The sequence below is a fragment of the Phlebotomus papatasi genome, chromosome 1, assembly GCF_024763615.1.
Source record: "Phlebotomus papatasi isolate M1 chromosome 1, Ppap_2.1, whole genome shotgun sequence".
NCBI classification, from domain to species: domain Eukaryota; kingdom Metazoa; phylum Arthropoda; class Insecta; order Diptera; family Psychodidae; genus Phlebotomus; species Phlebotomus papatasi.
This window is the reverse complement of record NC_077222.1, coordinates 97,112,970-97,132,762: the sequence shown is the minus strand read 5'-3', so window position 1 is coordinate 97,132,762 and position 19,793 is coordinate 97,112,970. Positions and strand designations below refer to the sequence as shown.

Below are 19,793 nucleotides of genomic sequence, written 5' to 3'. Positions count from 1 at the left end.
TTTTTTTTTTTTTTGGTCTATAACTTTGATATTTTTCACATCATTTGTTTGTATAGATTTAGAGAATCTTTAAGCTGGATTTCTTATGTTATTTGTGGTATTTGGATGAAAGTTTATGTACTTTAAACAAGAAGATTAATCAAGGAACAAATCCACAATAAAGCGGTATATACACACCGAAAATATATCGAACATCGAACTATATACCGATCCTATGCAGTTGAATAATTAACGAATAATAAGCCTACGGGATATCCTACCTAATCAAAATATAGTCCATACATAATATGTATGAACCATATTTACTCTAACATCATCTCTTCGACAAATTGCAAAATATGTTTCAATGAAATTGTATGCCCAATGCTATGAGTAATTCCAGTGGAAATTGGTAAAGTGCAGAAAGTATGTATTTAATTAATAAGCTTTGTGCAGAACGTAAATTGTGTTGAGTATTTGCGTAAGGACATTCCCAGAGTGGGACACCCTCAATGACCTGACCGCTGAAGAGCAAACCACCGAGGACAACCAGAGATGGTGTCCCACAGCATGTCCATCAGGCGAACCATGGTAATAAATTTAGTCTAAAAAATATGTATGTCGGTGCTCGTAACAGGAAACCGCACATCCAACTTGATTGCATAGCGCAAAGTCTCTACGTCACATTTATCGCCATCATCAATGGGATATGTGAATTACGTATAAAACGAAGGATGATGATCTCTGAATTTATGATAAAGATGGTCCTCTAATCCACATAAATTGCTTCCATTTTCTCAAAAGACTTGACCATGACGTGTGAAGGAAATTCTCACCGTTTATAAGCATTTATTCAAATTTAGGATGATTCACTGTGACGAAGTGAAGAAAATCAATTTCCTCTGTCGGATAACACTTTTTGTGAGTAATGAGTACCCCGAGGGGAAAGATGCTAAGAAAATCCCTAAATCTACAATTCATAATTGTCTTACTCTTTTTTTTAATTTCATCGCGATGAATAAAGAATATTAATTGCTTTTAAATGTGTCTGAGACAGTTTGTTCTTGATAAATGGAATCGAATTTCACTTGTATGTTGAGTAAATTTGCGCCTTCGTCGACAGAAAATATTAGTAGCATCTGTTTCACTTGAAGTCATTAGTCTGTCACTGGGTGCGTATAAGAAGGAAGAAGGAGGAAGAATGAGCGAGGATCTTCAGTTCCTCGTACAATCACAGTCACTCATCTAAAAATGAATTTCAATGCTTATGAGAAAACAGAGAATATTACTCAAACCATCATAGAGATAAAGAAAGTACTCTATCAAATAACCGTCATAAGCCCAAAAGGAAAAGACACAGCACTGAATTAAATAATCAATAATTCCCTCAATTAGTATAAATGGAGTCTCACACCAAAGTTATGATATGACTTGAAAGAAACCTATTTTTGGGCCTCTCCCTTTTAGAGAATTGCATGATCAAGAGTTGAAAAATTGTAGATAAAGATATTAAAATACGAGACGTAAATTTATGAATAATTACAGTTTTTTTTAGCGTTTTTATTAAATGTAATTTTTTCTATATCTAGTGCTAAATAGGGTAAGTGTACCAAATTCCGGCCAGCATGCAATTTCGGCCACTTAAACATAAATTAATTTTTAGTTTTTGCATACTACGATTTTAGAATGCAAAAAATAACAAAAAATGTCGCTTCGACGAATGAGATGAGATGAAAGAGGCTTTGGAAGAATCCCAGAAGGGTAAGGATCTATGAGAATGAAAGTGTCCGAAATATGCCACCAAAGCTATGTCTACATTTTTTTGAATAGATTGAATTGAATATATTGATTAATGCCCAGGGTACATAATTAATATTTTGGGACTATAAAATATTCATTTTAAAATCTATTAAGAATGATTTTAAAATGAATAATTTTTTTGCCTCTGCTTTACTAGGCTTATGTCGATAATGGTTCGCCTTGTCGCTTAAGAGAACGAAATATTAAATTTTAAAATACTTAAACTGAATTCATTATATTGCGCAAGGGAAGAGCACCAGCGATCGGCAGTGTTCCTCGGATCGTCAGGTTACTATCAGATTGTCGCACCAATTCAAATGAATTTTTAAGAATTATTAGCTACTTTTTACTATTTAACTCTCATAAGAATGCAGTGCATTAGTTTAGATTTAATTTGTAAAACCAATTTTCCGTAATACACCTGATTAAATTTGTGACGATCCGAGATACAGAGTACATCGTTGCAATTACATCTATTTTTTATTAATTTATTCTTAAAATTTAAAATTCAAATGCGCAGATATAGTTAAATGAATCACTCTATTATACCGATTAGCACACACAAAAATACCAAATAGTATTTTGAGGCTTATATTTTCAACTAAAGATCGAGCATGTCTCTTAACATTCCGTTCCGGGGTACTCTTCCCTTAATTAATTAAATAAATATTTTTTATGCTGAATTAAACAGTTTTTTTAAAATATTTTTTTTATGAATTTAATAAATTTCAGTTTTTTATTCTTGATCTTGATTGAAAATTGAAAATTATTCTCATATTAACTATCTCTACGAATTATTAAAAGATCGTATGCACTCCAATTCTTGACCGGGAAGTACTATTTTCTTAAGAAAATCAAGATTTTCCTGAATTAAGACAATTTGATGATGGGAGTCCCATCATTTTGACCCCTCCTTTTCATAAATTTTTCTCTATTTCTATCACTTAATGGTGTTACTGATTCGATCTACCATGTCTAATCGGTAAGAACCTTTCTTAAATATTAGAATTAAAGAAGAGCGTACGAGCAGGAGGGTGTCAAAGTCAACCGCACTTACGGTAAATATAAAATTTCCCTACTTGTCCCTTCCGAGGTATGTCCTCTAAGAATTTAGTGTATTTTACTGCTCGAAATCCACGGAGAGAGTAGTATATATAATCCCTCGATTTTGAGTTATATTTATATTTCCACTTCTTACCCGCCAAGAGGTCATATTTTGGTAGAATTTTGGAAATATGAAGTTTCCACTTTTTGGTGTCACGCTGTTTGTCCGTATGTCCGTCCGGCTGTCGCCAGTTCTAGAGGCCAAATGGTTAGAGACAGCGACTTAGGATCCAAGGGGACCCCCCATAAGTCGACCCAAGGGTCGTTAACATACCTCTCATTTCCCTCAAGCCCTCCGCTTCCCCTCGGAAACCATGTTTTTTTTGGTATTTCTCGAAAACGCGTTGCGCGATTTTTTTTTCATTTTTGGATATGTTTTATAGATTACCCAGGCGGACATTTCGTCCATAGACAAAAATACCATTGAAACGTTCCTAATGACGGTTTTTCAAGGTCAAATGCTTAAAAGACACAAGAGAGCGTATTTTTCAACAGAATGGTATCATTTTTGCGCTCGTTGGAAAGGTCTTGCAATTTTCTATAAAAATGAACCGGTTTTAATCGGTTCTGAACCGGTAATAAACCGATTCATAGCTGATAACTAATTTTTATCTGAAAATTAATTCTATTACTTTTAAAACAATTCTGGCGATCTTTTGAGTGATGTATCGGTTTAAATCATTTGAGAAGCGGTAAATGATGCGAAAATACTTTTGAGGTATAGCATCTAAATCTCGAGTTCGAGCATTTCATAAAGCCTGGGACGCCTTGCCCCCCCCCCTTTTACAGTATACTAAAGATTCCTTCAATTGAATTTGAAAAAAATGATTAAAAATACGAAGTTGTTGTAATTCAAACAAAAAACGTCCAGTTTCTTTAATCTATGAGAAAATCATTCTTCAAATCTGATAGAAAACACAATCCTGCTGATTTTTACAGTTTTTTTGTTGTTTTTTTCTCATTCAACATTGACGTGTGAAAAAATGCATGAACCCAGGATAAAGTGAAAATGTGTAAAATGATGAAAGAGGCGCAACATTCCTTCCCAAACAAGCTTCAGCAAAAAAAATAGGGACTTCCTGACAATGGAGTGCAACACTACAAAAGGACTCACCCTAAGCGAATTTGTTCAGTTAATTGATCTGAAAATATTTCCAATTCGACTGAAGAGAATTTGGAACAATCGATGGCATTTCACCCAGTATTTCTTCTCTCAGATCCTGTGTGACGATTTGCTTACACACACGTGTCAGTAATACGTTATCATGTTCATGGGAGTGAGATGGAATCCTCAGCATTTGCGTGAGTGAAATGCTGAATCATAAATTTCTCTCTAGCATATCCTAAATAAGCTTTCGCAGTGTCTCCAAATGTGCCCCAAATTTGTCATAGGGATGCAAACAAGTGTTGCAATCTATTATTTAATTACTAAGAAGTGCTAGAAAGTTACTGAGCACCTGAATCTCATCTTATTGTTTCACAGGTATCAATTCATCTTTTTACTCAAGAAGTTTCCGGAATTTCAAATGAGAGAAGATGGGTTATAAGAGCATATCATTTAATGGTGCTACCCATTCCTTTCAATCTCAATAGACGTAGAAAAAAAATCCAATTTTGTGTTGATGATTTGACGGAATTAAATACACGCGTTCATGTCTCAAGTACTAAACATTCTCCGTACTTCATTCATCCGCCCCCTAACACCATCAACCCTCCGTAAAAAATACGCTGACAGACGGGATGCCCGTGTCAATGGCATCGTCTCGCACCCAAGAAGCTTCACAATATATTCAATTTATTTTTTAAAAGCTCTCCAAGTGTTTGCACTTGAATCCGTCATTCATACACCAATTTTTATCACTGACTTTCCTTCTTGTCGTCACCAAAATAATCCGGCTAAGATTGGGAGGCGGATGGTGCAGAAAAGCTTTAGTATTTATGGGCCGAGGTGGATATTGAGGTGAAAAAAGGTCTCCTTAGAAGCTTATGTAAATGGCTTGGAGTGCCAAAGAACTTGAATATCACCGTCGATAATTGAAAGGAATTCATCTCTTCAGTATATTGATCCTTGTGATTTAAATAGTCACTGAATTAAATTATACGGTTACCAACATTTTCACTTGAGATTATCAATCGATAATTCAGGATTTGGGTAATTCTGAAGCCTGAATTATGTGGATTGGATTTTTCCGAACCATTTCAAATCTCAATGGAAAGGTATTTAAGAGTAACATCTTAAGTCATGGCCATATTAGGCTTATATTTTCCTAAAGATTTTTGTATCTCTTTTAATAAATTGCAATTAAAATTTTAGGTCGTACTATTTCTAAAAACTATTCTTTTAGTCTTTTTAATATTTTAGTTTGTTTCCTTAAAATTTATTTTTATTAAGGCCTCTACACACTAGGTGCAATTTCTTTAAAAAAAAAGCCTTTTTAAAAGAAATTTCTGGTATCCTTGTAGGCAGAAACATCAGAATTTATTAAAAAAGCCAATTTTTGACAAAAATTGCTTCTAATGTGTACACGTACACTGCGTGAGAGAAATCCGAAAAATTCAAAATAACATTCCGGAAGTGTTAATTTTACCCTGCAGTATTGATCCGAAATCGGTGTAAATATTACCCTTTTTAGGTGTATTATGGGTTAAAGTTACCCTTTTTCATGTCGATTTTACCCTCAAAAGGTGTAAAATTAACATAAAAAATGTTGATATATTTTTACACCAGAAAAATGTTGAAGTTATGGCAAGAAAAAGTTAATCGTAGCCTCTTTTTTTCTCAGTGTAGACACCATTAGGGGAAAGTGGGGCACCTGTGAATTTTAAAACTTTTGAAATAGGGCCTTTTTACTATTTTGTTTATGGAACAGTGCTTTAACATGATATAATTTGACTCCATTGCTCAGTTCTACTTGAAAATAGGATCAAAAGCTTGTTTTAAACGTTTTTATTTTAATTGGTTAATTCAGAACAATTTTTAATTCGGAATTTTAAAATCCCCTCACTATTTCATGTGAGCAAAAGATAATAAGACCGTAAAGTAGGTAGTAGTCCTGAGTATAGAGGGTTGTTTTTTTTTCTTTTGTCTATCATTGAGAAAATATTAAAATTCTGTACTACAAATGGTTCTGAATTTCTTCATTTTACCCTTACCATCAAACTTGTTTTGAACGATTTAATCTACTTGCTTGAAATTTAAAAGCAATCAAATTGATGATATTATTAGTACAAAATTTGCTTCACTTTCCTTCTTATTTGAGTGAAGCTGAGGTAAGTGTGCCACATTTCGGCTATCTTTAAATTTCGGCCACTTTGAGTGTAATTTCGGCCAAGTAGCCAAATTATTTAAAAATACACTGAGGGAAATCCGAAAAAGTTAAAATAACATTCCGGAAATGTTAATTTTACCTTGCATTATTGATTGGTTAAAGTTACCCTTTTTCATGTTAATTTTACACTTAAAAAGGTGTAAAATTAACATTAAAAATGTTGATATATTTTTACAACTAATAAGTGTTACAGAAAGACAATGATTTTTTTTTTAAATTTAAGTATTTACTCTTTTGAGAATGTTTTAACATAAAAATTGTTAAAATTTGGGTTTAATTTGAATTAAAATTGTGTCATGTAAGCTTCAGTGTAGATAGAGTCTTACAAAAAATACGACACTAGTATCTTGTGTAGCTTGTGCTACTGGCATTATAGGAAATTAAAGAATTAAAAATGATTAGAGTTCATTGAGCATTGTTCTTTTTTATTGTACATAGTTTATGTGTATCTAATCATTTTTTAGATTTCGAGTGAAATTTCAAAGTTGGATTACGAATTTCGTGTAAAAATAAACACTTTGTGAGCATCTCTCTAGTAAGGCAATATTTACTATTTCGCCCACATTTTTGGTTCCCCAAAATTCTGATTTATTTTAATTCTTATTCATTTTATATACTGTAATTTTTTAAGGATGCGAAACATATTATGTCTTTTTAAAAAAAAAATGGAGAATGTGGAGAATAATTAAGAGAATCTCTACAATTTTTCTAGTGTTTAGTTTGAAAACTTAATGTTTCAAAAAAATTTTTTAACTCTGATATTTTGACAAATACCGTTCTTAAAACAGATTCCTGACAAAAACTATGATATTTGTAAGACAGCTGTATTAGATTGACCGTAACCTAAGCCATTACCCTATCACTAAGATAATATTAAGAGCACAACGGCAGCCGTTACATGCTTCATGGCGAATGGTACAATTTTCAAAACTACTTTTTCATTCTCTACTGCATACATTTCAAAAGCAAAGTAGTGCTTCCTCTTTTCGTAAAAAAGACCAAAAGCACGGAATACATCTCAATCACATTTCATTTTTGGAGTGAAACAGAGACGAGATCGTGCATTTGAGGGGATCATCAAAATGTTCTTCCGCTTCAATGAGTGCACTCGAAACACTTTCTCTCTGTTTCATTTGATAAATATCCCGAAAGTGATATAAATTTCCCTGAGGTTTGATAGTTGGAAGCTGTAGACAGGGAGCGGGGAGGGGTGGAGTGGACGATGGAATTGTTTCGGGTGCTCTGAATGATGGTTCACACTAATTTGAAACTGTGAAACTCTGTAAACTCGCCATGGTTGAAGCCAAACCCGGATAATCATTTGTCCGCATTTACCATGGAGAGAGAGGCCCCTTTAGAAATGCCCACAAAGAGATGCCTTATCGCCGATTCGTTGACCATTTTGTGAATGATGACGATGGCCTTTTCCACATTTCTCCTTCTAAACATTGGTTTTTGTCATCTGGAAGGGGCACCCTTATCGTTCTCAATTTTCTCAAACATCCCACCGAATACACGGGATAATTGTGGTTGTCGAGGGGCCACCTTTCTGGTGGGATCGTAAAGAAGTCAATTTGGGAATGAGAGACAAACCCAGCAATTATCGACTGATACAAATTTAAAAGGCACAACAGAAAAAAAAGACAACTCAAGTTCCGCTGTATATGTTTGTATCTACCGAACAAACATTCGAAACAATTTAATTTTATTCTCCTCGCTTTGTTTATTCTTCGTGCTTCTGCCTCATCCTCCTCCAAAAAACCAACTCACTTGAAATCCATGATACTGTGGATTGATGAGGTCGACCTTAATGGCTCTTCTGCCAACCACACAAATCCAAATGCTCAGCGGTAGAAAATTAAAATGCATTCTCAGAGTTATTTTTATGTGATTATGGTAATAGTGATGAGAGATTAATTCCCTAGGCCAAAAAAGCATCAACGTCAAATTTTTGAATGTTGCACCAAGGTGGCTTCAAGTGGTGCATTTGCGTGTGAAAGTTTCTCTCCATTTTTGGGTAATTTGATTCTAGAGTATTCTTATCGTCTTTCTCAGAAGTTTACTGGTAGAAATTCTCAAGAATGTGAGCCTCTAGCATGTCTTTCTGGCAAACTCTGCCCTCAGGCACCATAGTACCATTGATACTAAACTTCTGACTTGGAGCACTCTGTCTTGAAAATGTTGCGTGAAGTGTTTCGCGAACAAACTAAATTGCTTTTCAATTTGATATTAGGGGTATGTCATAATGTAAGATAAGATCCCGGCTCGAGATAAGCGTCAAGAAGATTGCAATTTAAGATAGCATAATACGCAATATTAAATTATTTACATATTTTTCAATAAAATATGTTCATTCTTATGCCCTAGACAGATTTAAGACTTAAGCCGAGAGACAGCTTAGTGGTAAGTGATGGAAATTCAGTTCAACCATTATTTCGAATATAATAACGCTAAGCCATCTCTCGGCTAATCCTCATGTCTGTCAAGGCCCTGACAATTTCTCATAACGGTGGCTCTTAAGCGTTGGGAACACTCGAATTAAGATTAGACGTCAATTAAACCAAGTTATAAGGGGAAAGTGGGGCATTTTCATGCAGCTTAACCTTCAATTACGACACATTAACTAAGCGACTAAAAATCACATTGGCTCCGTTCAGTAATAACCTTTCGAAGAGACAAAGCCACTCCAAAGCCAAGTCAAACCTATTCCAAAATCTACTAGAAACCTAAAGCGCAAGTTCAAGTACTCGCCGCTCTAGCGCTGATTTTTCTGTCATTTCGAATTTCGGTATTGAGCCCAAACAGAAGTAGATTTTGATTCTCCAATAGTGTCTTGGATGAAAGGTAAATGGAACTCTATTTGCACAAAAAGTCGTTGAAGTTCGAAGAATTCAAATTCAATTTCGAATTTTCATACTAAATTTTCGAACAAGGTGGGGAAAATTTATCAAAAATCACACTAAAAAGCTGGCAAAAGAGTTACTCAGTGATTATGGAGTGATTAAATACTGGGGCAAGAACAGTAAACGTTGTTGTTCTGTTTTTTTTTCCTCACAATAATGTGAAGACCGTCACATTTTGACACTTGAGCACTTCGAAATTCGAACAGGATGTAACTTCCGTTACTTTGCGAAAGTACTAATAAGTAAGAAAGTCTCTTTTTTGGATCTTCAAATAGATTTTCAAAATTTTCAAGATCTACTTCTGTACGGAAATATTCTTGACACTTCAAATGTCAAAAATGGCAACAACAGTATAAACGTTTGCTACAAAAAGTGAATTTTTGTCCATTTTCGTAAAAGTTCAAGATGATAGAACGTTTGAATTGAATTTCATTCGAATGAATGTCCTTTTCATGAACTTACTCAATTTTGTGAGACTTGTCAGCTTAAATGTTCGAACTTCCAACAGGTTTTTAGGTAAATTTTCTCGGATATGCCTTCGAATAGGTGCAGAAAAAACCTCGAATGGAGAAAGCTCTCCAATTTGGAAGGTTTTTGCTGAACGAGAGGATTCAAACTAACTATGTTCCGGATATTTCTCTTGAGTATTACCTATCTGAAAAAACTATAGAAAAATTTCAAAATAATTATTTTTCGTCCAAAAAATCTTTATATTCGAAAGAAATGCATGCGTGAATCCCATCCTCCCCTATCTCAGTTATTGTATCATAAATATCATCCGAATTATAGAGAAATTTGGTGTAAAACTAATTGAATCCAGCGATTTTTCGTTCATTTGCATAATTATTTAACATTTAAACACCCATAATTATTGAAAATTCCGCGAAAAATCCTCAGTATTGAAAAATCACCACACAATTAAGACAAATCGCAGTCAATTTGAGCTTATTTGCTTAATATGACAGATATAAACAAACGTGAAAAAAATCAACATTCTTTTTAAATATAACTACCGTTCGAACTAAAGGGTAGTCTGAACTTAAAAAACTGAATTAATATGAAACAGCTTGTGTTCCTACAGTAATACATTGTATTCTTCTCTGAAATATTAAAAATTGTTGAATTATTTTGAAGAGTTTCGCGTAGGCTATTTTCTGTGTAATCAATTTGTCATCCGCGGCTCTTGTTGTTTTTTCTGCAGCCAGAATACTGAGACACAGGGCGTAAGCTTGAGGTCACAGGCCTCCTTCTCCAGGAGAACCGGGTTTTAAGGTGGTCCGCGGTTTAGTATTAAACTAAAAATTTTTCGTATACGCAGTGATGCCAATACTTCCAAATAAACAGTCGGTTCTAAAACCAACTACAGCCATTCCCTATCCGCCACCTGGGACGAGCTCGATGGGTACCCTAATCACACTAGAAAAGCTATGCAAGACATTGCGGGAAGGCGTCGACCTCGAGGCAGACCTAGGACAAGGTGACTGAAACAAATTCAGGATCTTGCCTTGGAGCCCCTTTGTGATCAAATCCGAATATCTTCTTAAAGTGGTGGAGGATCAGCAGGCATGGGCTGTTAACCTAGATGTCATGGGCCCGTGTTCCCAATAAGGACAGGCGCTAGAAAATTATGATGATCTTGAAGATTTTTGCGATACTCTCTGTATGTTCTATTCCGAGCCGAGTGCTTATAGCCAGTCTATCCTCAAAAGAAAAGACATTCGAAGATCTATTTCGAAAGCAAGAGATATTATTATCTCTCATTTCATTTGCGTGGTAGCTGAAATAGTTCCTGTGCGAATTTCGAAGTTCTTTCAAGGCCAACATGTATCAACTTCTAATTTGTTATGAATCTCATGGATCATAGACTAAGACCGTCTTCAGCCTACAAGTTTAGCCTAGTTTCCGAATGTCTCAAAAACAGTAACCAATTTAATTTGTTCTTTTGATTCAAATAGATTAATTCTTCTTAATAGTTCATTTCTAAGTCAAAATTTTCCAAAAATTTTCGATTGATAAGTATCTAGAGAAGTTAAGCCTTAGGTCTAAAGCCCATATAACTCATTCAGCAGATTGTTAGTACGTAACATAATTTTATGCGAAAATTTAATTTTAAAATTTGAAAGAAAGTTTGTATTCTTCGAACTAAATCCGCATCGAAAACTACGAGCAGGATAGAAAATTCGTTTTTCTTCTTCAGGTGAATCATAGTTTCCACTTAATGATCACCGGAGGTGTCAATTCAATATCCACAGTATCCGAGATTCCTACATCTTTCTACTTTGTGATTATTAACAACAAATTTTAGAAAAAAGTAATTTTAGATACTTAGTAAAAATCGATTTCTCTTTGAGACACTGGTATATCCAATCACAAATTCATAATTCGAAACAAAGATTTCATGATTAACGATACTGAGTAGAACACTTATAAGACCGTTAAAGTATTTTAAACGAATTTACGGTATTGTAATACCATTTTTGTATTTTATGAATATCTACGGATTAAAAAAATAAGCAATAGGTTGAAAAATCACATGCTATATTTACTAGATATAACCGCGATAAAAACCCGCGAGTGTCTTTGCTAAGGTAAACAACTTTTTTATGTGGATATAATTAAACAGCATGTATGATGAATGGAAAATTTCTGTAAAAATATATAAATAATTAATTTTTAGTTTTGTTTTTGTGTTGTTTTAGATAATTTTAGGATTTTTTACGGCAATCTGGTTCTTGTCTCGGTTAAATAGTTTCTGCATCTCTCATAGGATTTTCAGCCATCATAATCTTCGGGATTTAACATTACTTTTTCTTGCTAATCGAATCATGTAGAGGAGAATAAGTCATTCGCTGACAGATTTCGGAATTACCCAAGTGGCTTTTTGGAGGCATTCGAAACAGCTAAATGGAATTTATTAATTAGTTAAATTGTCTATAGAGCTCTTGAGCTTTTTTTAATTTAATAATCAGAAAAAAACTGCTCTCTCTTGGAGTTGGAGCAGTTAAAAATAATAAGTGCTCTGTATTAGTCAATCTGCTTGACTTTATACAATTTTTTTCTTCTTATTTCAAAATGTTTTCTCCGATCATAAGACTTGCACTTTACACAACCATTTCAATCAGCACTAAGCCTCATTAATAAAGCCTAATAACTCGATAGCAACATTGTAGAAAATAGTCTAATCTCTTTCACTCATGAATATCCCTCTAATTCTAATTTAGACTCTGTGAGTACCTATCTGTACCGCTTATCGTCACATAAGGTGAGAAAAGGGGCAATCGATGCAATAATTCCGTATCATCTGCAATTTTTCCGGGAGTGCCATGGACTACACCTCAAGAAGTGTTTCTATGGTGCGACCTTCGGCAAATCTTGCGGGTGCAGAAGAAGAAACACGGTGGCAACGACCGTTGAGCAATTCATTCCAATCGTGACGCCCCTGAATGTGGCCAAGAATCTTCAGTTTCTTCGGGCACATCCAGCTGCGGCATGTTTTCATTTGTTTTTGTGGATTCTTTTTTCGCTAAATTGATTACCTGGCCGACTCTAGCCAGAGAATCCATGAGAGCCATTTGTACAACTTCCTGGTTCTCAGCTTAACAATCTCAGCACTGGACGTGCCTGTGTTGGAGTGGAAAAGTTTCTCTTGCACCTTTTTACTCTCAACCAGTATTAAGTCATAACGAGTTCTAATGGATGCTTTCGGAGAACCATTTCAATCAATTTTATTTGATCGGTGATTTGAACTTACATGCAAATCACTCGATATGGGAGGGAATTTCTTGAATTCTAACTTGGTATTTTATGGACTTACAATCGCCGTAATTTGTTCTCTTTGTTGGTGTTCTTTCACAAAAACTATGTATAAAGAAAGAATATCTCTTTGAAAGATACCATTACTATTGTGTAGCATTTTTTTTTTACAAAGAATACTGGTTCATCTAACCCATTAAGTCAAGTTCAGAATTCCGCTGGTTATTTGCTTGTTCTAAATTCATGAAATACATTCTTCTTAAGACGACGAATACCCCAAAAAAAATAAAACTAAAGATTTTCCTTGACATTTCAACCCTCAAGAAAAGTGATAAATGCTTTATCAAGCAATTTAATAAATCTTAAAAAACTCCTACCATTTCTTAAAACAGTATTCGTATTGAGTTTTCTGGAATTAAATATTATTCACATTTATTAAGTATTTCATGCAATAAAATATTTAAGTAACTTCGAATTTCCTAATTGCCCCGAGCTTGAAATTATTCAATGGTCTTATCTCGTAAGTAAAATCAGTGGGATTTAATGTTTAATTACATGTAGATAATATTTTATTAGAGAACATTCATATTAAAATGTTTACAAAAAATCTTGAATTTTAATATGATAAAAAGATTTTTGAAAGGGTTGCAGAATTACTGGTATTACTTATGACTTGTCTGTTTCTTCTAGAATACATCCATAATTTGATGATTTTAAGAGAACATTGTATTTTCCAAACACATTTTAAGCAATCAATTGCTAAAGAATTAATTTCCCGACTCTAAAGAATCGAATCTCAAAAATCCCTAGAACAATTTACTGTAAGAAAGAATTTTTGTATTTTCAAAAATGACTAAGATCAATAAATGAGACATTTAGAGAATTGACAGGAGGTGTCTCTATTGGTTAAATATATACCCTCAAGGACCCTCTATGTTCTCTCAAAGACAGCACCTGAATATTTGGTTTAGTTTATTATGATTTTTTAAAACGTCAGTCCAAAGGATTTTTTGGGGATTTTTTAGGAAAACCTCATTATTTCACCCTTAAGTGGTAGTTTTACAGATTTCATGTATTAATATAAAGTTGTAGGGCAACTCTTCACCATTCCAACGGATATCTGAGATTAAAATTTCGTTCACTAAAACTGGAGATATAATCAGTAAAGTAAAACAAAACAGATAAAAGGCAAAAGTAATAAATTCTCAGAATTGTGATGTGATTGAAAAAAAAAGTCATTTTCTAAATCAGCGCACCCAATACCATAATAATCATCTAATACTTCTTAAGAATTTTTTAAAAAAAGTAAATTTTGTAGAGCTGTGTAATTAATTTTACTTCTTATTAAAAATATTTTTTTTTCCCAAAAGTTGATCATTTTTGATCCGCCAAAAGTTTGTTGCCTCATTTGAAAAAATAATTCAAAATGGTCAAAACATGCAACCAACTTAATGTAAACTGGTAACTTTTTGAGTTTAAGTAATTTGAGAGGCAATGGGTTTGTATATATCTAAAGTTGTCAATGGTAATTATATGTATATTGAAGTGATGACAAATAATAAGAAATAATCTGTTTTTTGATAATTTATAATTTAAGTTGAAAATGGCAAATTCCAAAAAGTTAAATAGTAGGAAATCGTCCAGAGATACCACCGGAATGAATCTGCGTCGTTAATTCTCACAAAAATTTGAACTATGAATATATTTTATGCTTCTTTACTTCACACAAAATTATGCAAGAAATCAAAAAGATTAAAATTTTGAAAAACTTTTCTAATAACGAAATTTAATGCCTTTAATAAATCTGAAAATTTATTAAATTGTCTTTCTAAGTGCATTAGAATCTCAAAATCGCAAAAAAGTGAGTTGACCCCTTGTAATTTCCAAGGAGCGAATATAATAAATAAATAAATAAACAAATAAGTAAAGCCATTGTAATTTCAACATTGAAAATTCGCCGTATGAGACAACTCAACTGATGTGATTTACCGAAAATGACTTTAATTGGTTATATGGGGCTATCGATTCAAACCGGATCATAACCCTACTTTTCCTTACAGGTAATTTATCATAAACAAGGTGGGCATTATTTGAGCAGGAGTTCTGAGGTGTTTCATATAAACTATTCCATGTACTTATTAACACAGTCAGCTCAAGAAGTAAAATAGCTATCTTATAGAACCAAGTATTAGACAAGTCTTTTAGTGCGCTTTTAAAAGACTGAGAGTGAGAGTTTTCTGTTGAAATTCCTATAGAAGCTCTTAAGATCTTTAAGAGTGTGCCACTTTACTTACACACTGAGAAAAAAACGGGGGTGCGATTAACTTTTTTCCCTCATAACTTTAACACTTTTTAGGTGTAAAAATATATCAACATTTTTTAATGTTAGTTTTACACCTTTTTAAGGGTAGAAATAACATGAAAAAGGGTAACTGTAACCCATAATACACCTAAAAAGGGTAATATTTACACCGATTTCGAATCAATACTGCAGGGTAAAATTAACATATCCGGAATATTATTTTAACTTTTTTCGGATTTCTCTCAGTGTAGTAATCTCAGTGATAAAACCAAGAGCGTTATAAGCAAATAAAAATATTTTTGGTTCGACAATGCCTTACTTAGGGAATTCTACAGGACTATATTAATAAAAAAATTGCTTCTCGGGAGAGAGAATAAGACACAATGATTTCTAAAAGGTTTCTTTTTGCAAAATCGCAGGTAACAAGCTCACACAGTTGGTTTTATAGATAAAAGTTTTACAGGAATTTTTGGTTGAATACTTGAGGCCACTGTCGTCTTAACATTGTTTATCAATATCAATTCCAATAGAAAAACCATAGAAAATTCATTCTGAGGTTGTATGGATCATTAAGAAATAGGTTAGTCTTGAGTCTGAAAGCTTCCGTAATCAGTTGGTCGTGCCTTGTTTAGAATTTTAGGAAAATTTTTAAATTACCCAGATTTTTTAATTAAATTCTGGTACCAAGTTGTAATTAAAAAATAAGAAAATATCAAGATTTTGATAATCTGTATCAAAAAAATCAAAATCAAGATGTAAAATCCGTGAAATGCTTTGGATTCCTAATAATACCGTAGCCCCAAAGTGAGGATATTTTACGATTTTCAGTTTTCTGTATTTGTTTTGTATCTGGTTTTGATGCAAATGCGGATGGTTTGAGATGGATGCAAGCATTGTCGTACCAAATCCCAGTCATTTCCATCATAGAGCCAAACACTTTACCCATCTGAGTCACAAGATAGATAGATAGATTAAAAAAAACGGAGTGTACTTGAGTTTGCAGGTGATCAGACATCTAGGCTCTTTTTAGCCACTTAGTATACCCGACAATCTCAACTGCAATTCGATTAAAAATTTCATAACTAATTCCATAATTCCATAATTGAATTGTAGAGAATTTTATGTCCTTATTACGATGAGACCCTACACAATCTTTTATAACATTATTAATAATAATCTAATATCAATTGCATGGAATGGAAACAGTTTCATAATACTATGTGTTGAACTGTTTCCAAATTCCAATATCATCATTTCCAGTAAATTCTGAATAAATCCTTTGTACAAGAAATATTTGACTTGAAATATAGAACTATAGTCAATTTAATTTCCTGTAAAAGTATGTTAATTCTTTTATTCTTTTTTAAAATAAAGCTAAAACGCTAAAAAGTAATTTATTCATTATTGATTCTTAAGAAATTAATTCATTTCGTATAAGTAAAGTTTTTTTCGTTTTTATTCTTTTGTGTCATCTTATTTTAATACACATCTAATGCGTGTGTTTATGTATTATTTCACATACTTAATTTACATCTGAGTTAAGGCGTCTACACATTGGGAGCAATTTTCGTAAAAAATTGCGTTTTTGACAGAAATTTGACGTTTCCCCCTACAACGCTGCAGGGAATTTCCTTCAAAAAAGCAATTTTTGACAGAAATTGCTCCCAATGTGTAGAGGCCATTAGAAAGTCAGCACTCTTTTTCTCAAGAACCTTGACTTTTTAATAAGTATCTCACTTATCACAGTACATCTAATTATAAAAAATTCATAGCTAAAATATTAAAATCTAAAAGAATATCTTCTCAGTAATCTTCTTACTTCTTACTTTAGACAGATACCAAATGGTGGTCCTTAGGTAAAAATCTACCTGGGGAGATTCTATTTATTTTAGCACCTCGTTAAAATCTAGTATCTTCACTTTATCTTAAATTTAGACAATTTAGCCCAAAATTCGAGCATTCTGCAGAAAACACCTCAACCATAAAGCTTTCCAGCCACTTGAGCCCTATTCAAATGAATTGTCTATTTTCATCATCATCACGCACTTGAAGGCATCATGAGGATTAATCGACGCCTCAATTGGCATAAAAAACAGACAATTTTTCGAGAGATGAGGCATCAGAGCCATAAAAAGAAATGGTAAAATTAAATTTTTAGAGATAATCTCCCGGGAGAGAGAGAGTGGCGGGAAAACTTGGCAGGAATGTTCTTTTTCGCATTGGATGAAATTACAATGATATCCCCATATTGTGCGGAATATGTTCTCAATTCCACGTCCCATTCTAACTATTCAATTTCATCAGAAACTCACCGGTGTGGAATATGGATGTGAAGTCAATCGGATTGAGTCAGCATTCAGCTGTTCGCGAACAAGGGATGCAATGTCATTGGGCGGTGGGGTGTCTCTACCCTCGAGGATCTCACGACTTCCAGACAACCCATTTGGCTCACTGAGCACAAAATACAGATTCGTTGCACCCTTCTCCCTCAGCTGTCGGATCGATTTGAGTAGTTTGTGTCGGTGATCCGGGGTCTGAACCCCAATTGCATCCAAATCCGGATCACCAATTTGCTTGCAAATTTCCAGATCGTCATAGCCATTGTCTAGGAAACTCTCGGCATACTGGCCCAGACCCAGTGCCTTGAGCCACTCACACACTATATTGTTGGCAGCCATTGTTTCTTTTATTTAAAAAAATATATATATAGAGATAACACTTTGCCCAGGGGATAGGCTGTTGCACACACTTCACTGTCTCAATTTACGGTGCACGAAGTATTTTTCCCGTCTTACCAAATGCCCTCAATTGAGAGTGAATTGGCCGAGGGAGTGTTCATTTGGTCTCTTTGGCACAGGAAGACAAAAAAAAAAACATTCATCAGGGCACACATGCTATGGCAACAAGAGAGGGTTCATCAGTGGTTCCGACCAAAGTGAACCCCTCTCCCTTGTAGCTGTAAAAACAGACTAACTCATGCGAGGAGCATCACATTCTCCTCTGGTCAATTAATCAATTTCCTGGATTTTTTAATTATTCTTTCACTGAGGGCAGGTGTATACAGTATAATTTGCACCATTGAAACTTCTGAAATCGGACTAGACAGTCCTGCAAGGAGGGGCTTCATGAAGGAGCCGTATAGCGGACCCTTCGGTTTGATGAAAATCCACCAATTTTCCATTGCCCCCAGGGAAATATATTGCGATGTCTTGTACAAGAAAGTGTACAAATGTAATAAAATGAAACTCAATCAAGCATCAAATAAATTGTCGACACAGTGACAAAGAACCCAAGCATTATTACTTGAGTTCAGGGAAAACAGGAGCATCTTGATTGCGTTTATTTATGAGATACATTCCCCTCTTTGCTTATGTTGTGCAATAAAAATAAACAATAAATTTTTCATATTATGAACTTTGTACTTTATTCCGCTATTCATGATCCCTATATACATATACCCTTATTCCTGCATCACCTGCTCTCATCAGAGAAATTTTTGTTCTAAATTGTTTAGCTGGAGCTTGTGGCATCTCATCACAAATCCATTGTTTTTCCAGGGAAAATTGAAACTTGGGGGGATGCACGGAATACTGTCAAATTTGGATTTTACTCACGTGCGAAATGCGTTTTTGGGGATGAAGCTATGAGGGGTGTTGTGGAACATAGAAAGAATACCCCTTGAGAGGAAATGAATTTATAGTGAGTAATCCCTCATGCTCGTGTCACAGTGCAATATCACACCATGTGAGGAAATTGCAGATTGAAGCTCCAAGATTTAACAGAAGATCTACCTCTGTGTTTGTGTTTGATGTTATTTAGAAAAAGAAACTAACACTATTCTATTGTTGGTTGAAGCATTGGGATTTCTTTATGCTTGGCATATACCTCTGTGTGATGTTATTAGGTTTACTTGTTCAGCAGCACGGAATGTGAGACACAAAGAAATTCTTGAGATGCAGCCCAGGTAAATGGTGCCTGAGGAAGTTCAAAGAGAACGGTGGGATGAAGGAAGGTAGCACATTCTTCAATGACCACTGATATCCTCTATCGAAGAAAAAAAAATCACTGCACAATGCCAATGGACTATCACTTCCACCTTATGCCACAATCACTACCAATGAGCCATCAACTCTCACTCCTCAATTGGACACGTTATTGACACACAATGTCTCTTGCACAAAATCACTAGCTGAAAGTTTCGGCGTTGCTTGGCAGGGAGGACAATCAACAATGAAGCTACAAAGAGGAGCGAATATCGCAGAACGTGTGACACCGTTGCCAACCACTGAGTCAGTCCTCCGCAGTGTGTAAATGGCGTTCGTTCCGAGACTGAGTCCACTGTACCGAGTTCTTTCATTGAAGAGCGTCGTGGTAGACCTTACTCTTCAGTGGAAACCGGTTCTCTCTCTCTCACTGCCATCCCCTCAGTCCGCACCCTATACCACAATGCTGGAATAATCCCCGATTGCAATTCCCAATTCAGCCAGCTCACCAATACCATCATCCGGAATATGGCAATTCCAGCGTTCGGGTCCTCTCCATGAAACCGAGCGCAGACGCTCGGTCACAACTCTCACTTACCTCTGCAACTCTCTCGCGGAGAAGACACTCGCGAGCATGGTC

General features: G+C 34.5%; 1 protein-coding gene across 6 annotated transcripts in view; it reads right to left on the bottom strand.

Annotated features, from left to right (window-relative positions):
- LOC129809927 (uncharacterized) overlaps nt 1–19,555 on the bottom strand; it is a 70,076-nt gene extending 50,521 nt beyond the window's left edge. Inside the window, exons 1-2 of one of the 6 annotated variants that reach the window (XM_055860073.1) lie at nt 19,056–19,555; nt 17,483–18,016 (exon numbers count right to left, since the gene is read on the bottom strand). In XM_055860073.1, coding sequence (XP_055716048.1) covers nt 17,483–17,848 — 366 coding nt within the window. In that variant the 5' untranslated portion in view covers nt 17,849–18,016; nt 19,056–19,555. Of the gene's footprint in view, nt 1–17,482; nt 18,065–19,003 lie in introns of all 6 variants that reach the window. The other 5 variants (XM_055860074.1, XM_055860076.1, XM_055860077.1 and 2 more) reach the window with 5 other exon arrangements.
- Nucleotides 19,556–19,793: the final 238 nt, after the last annotated feature.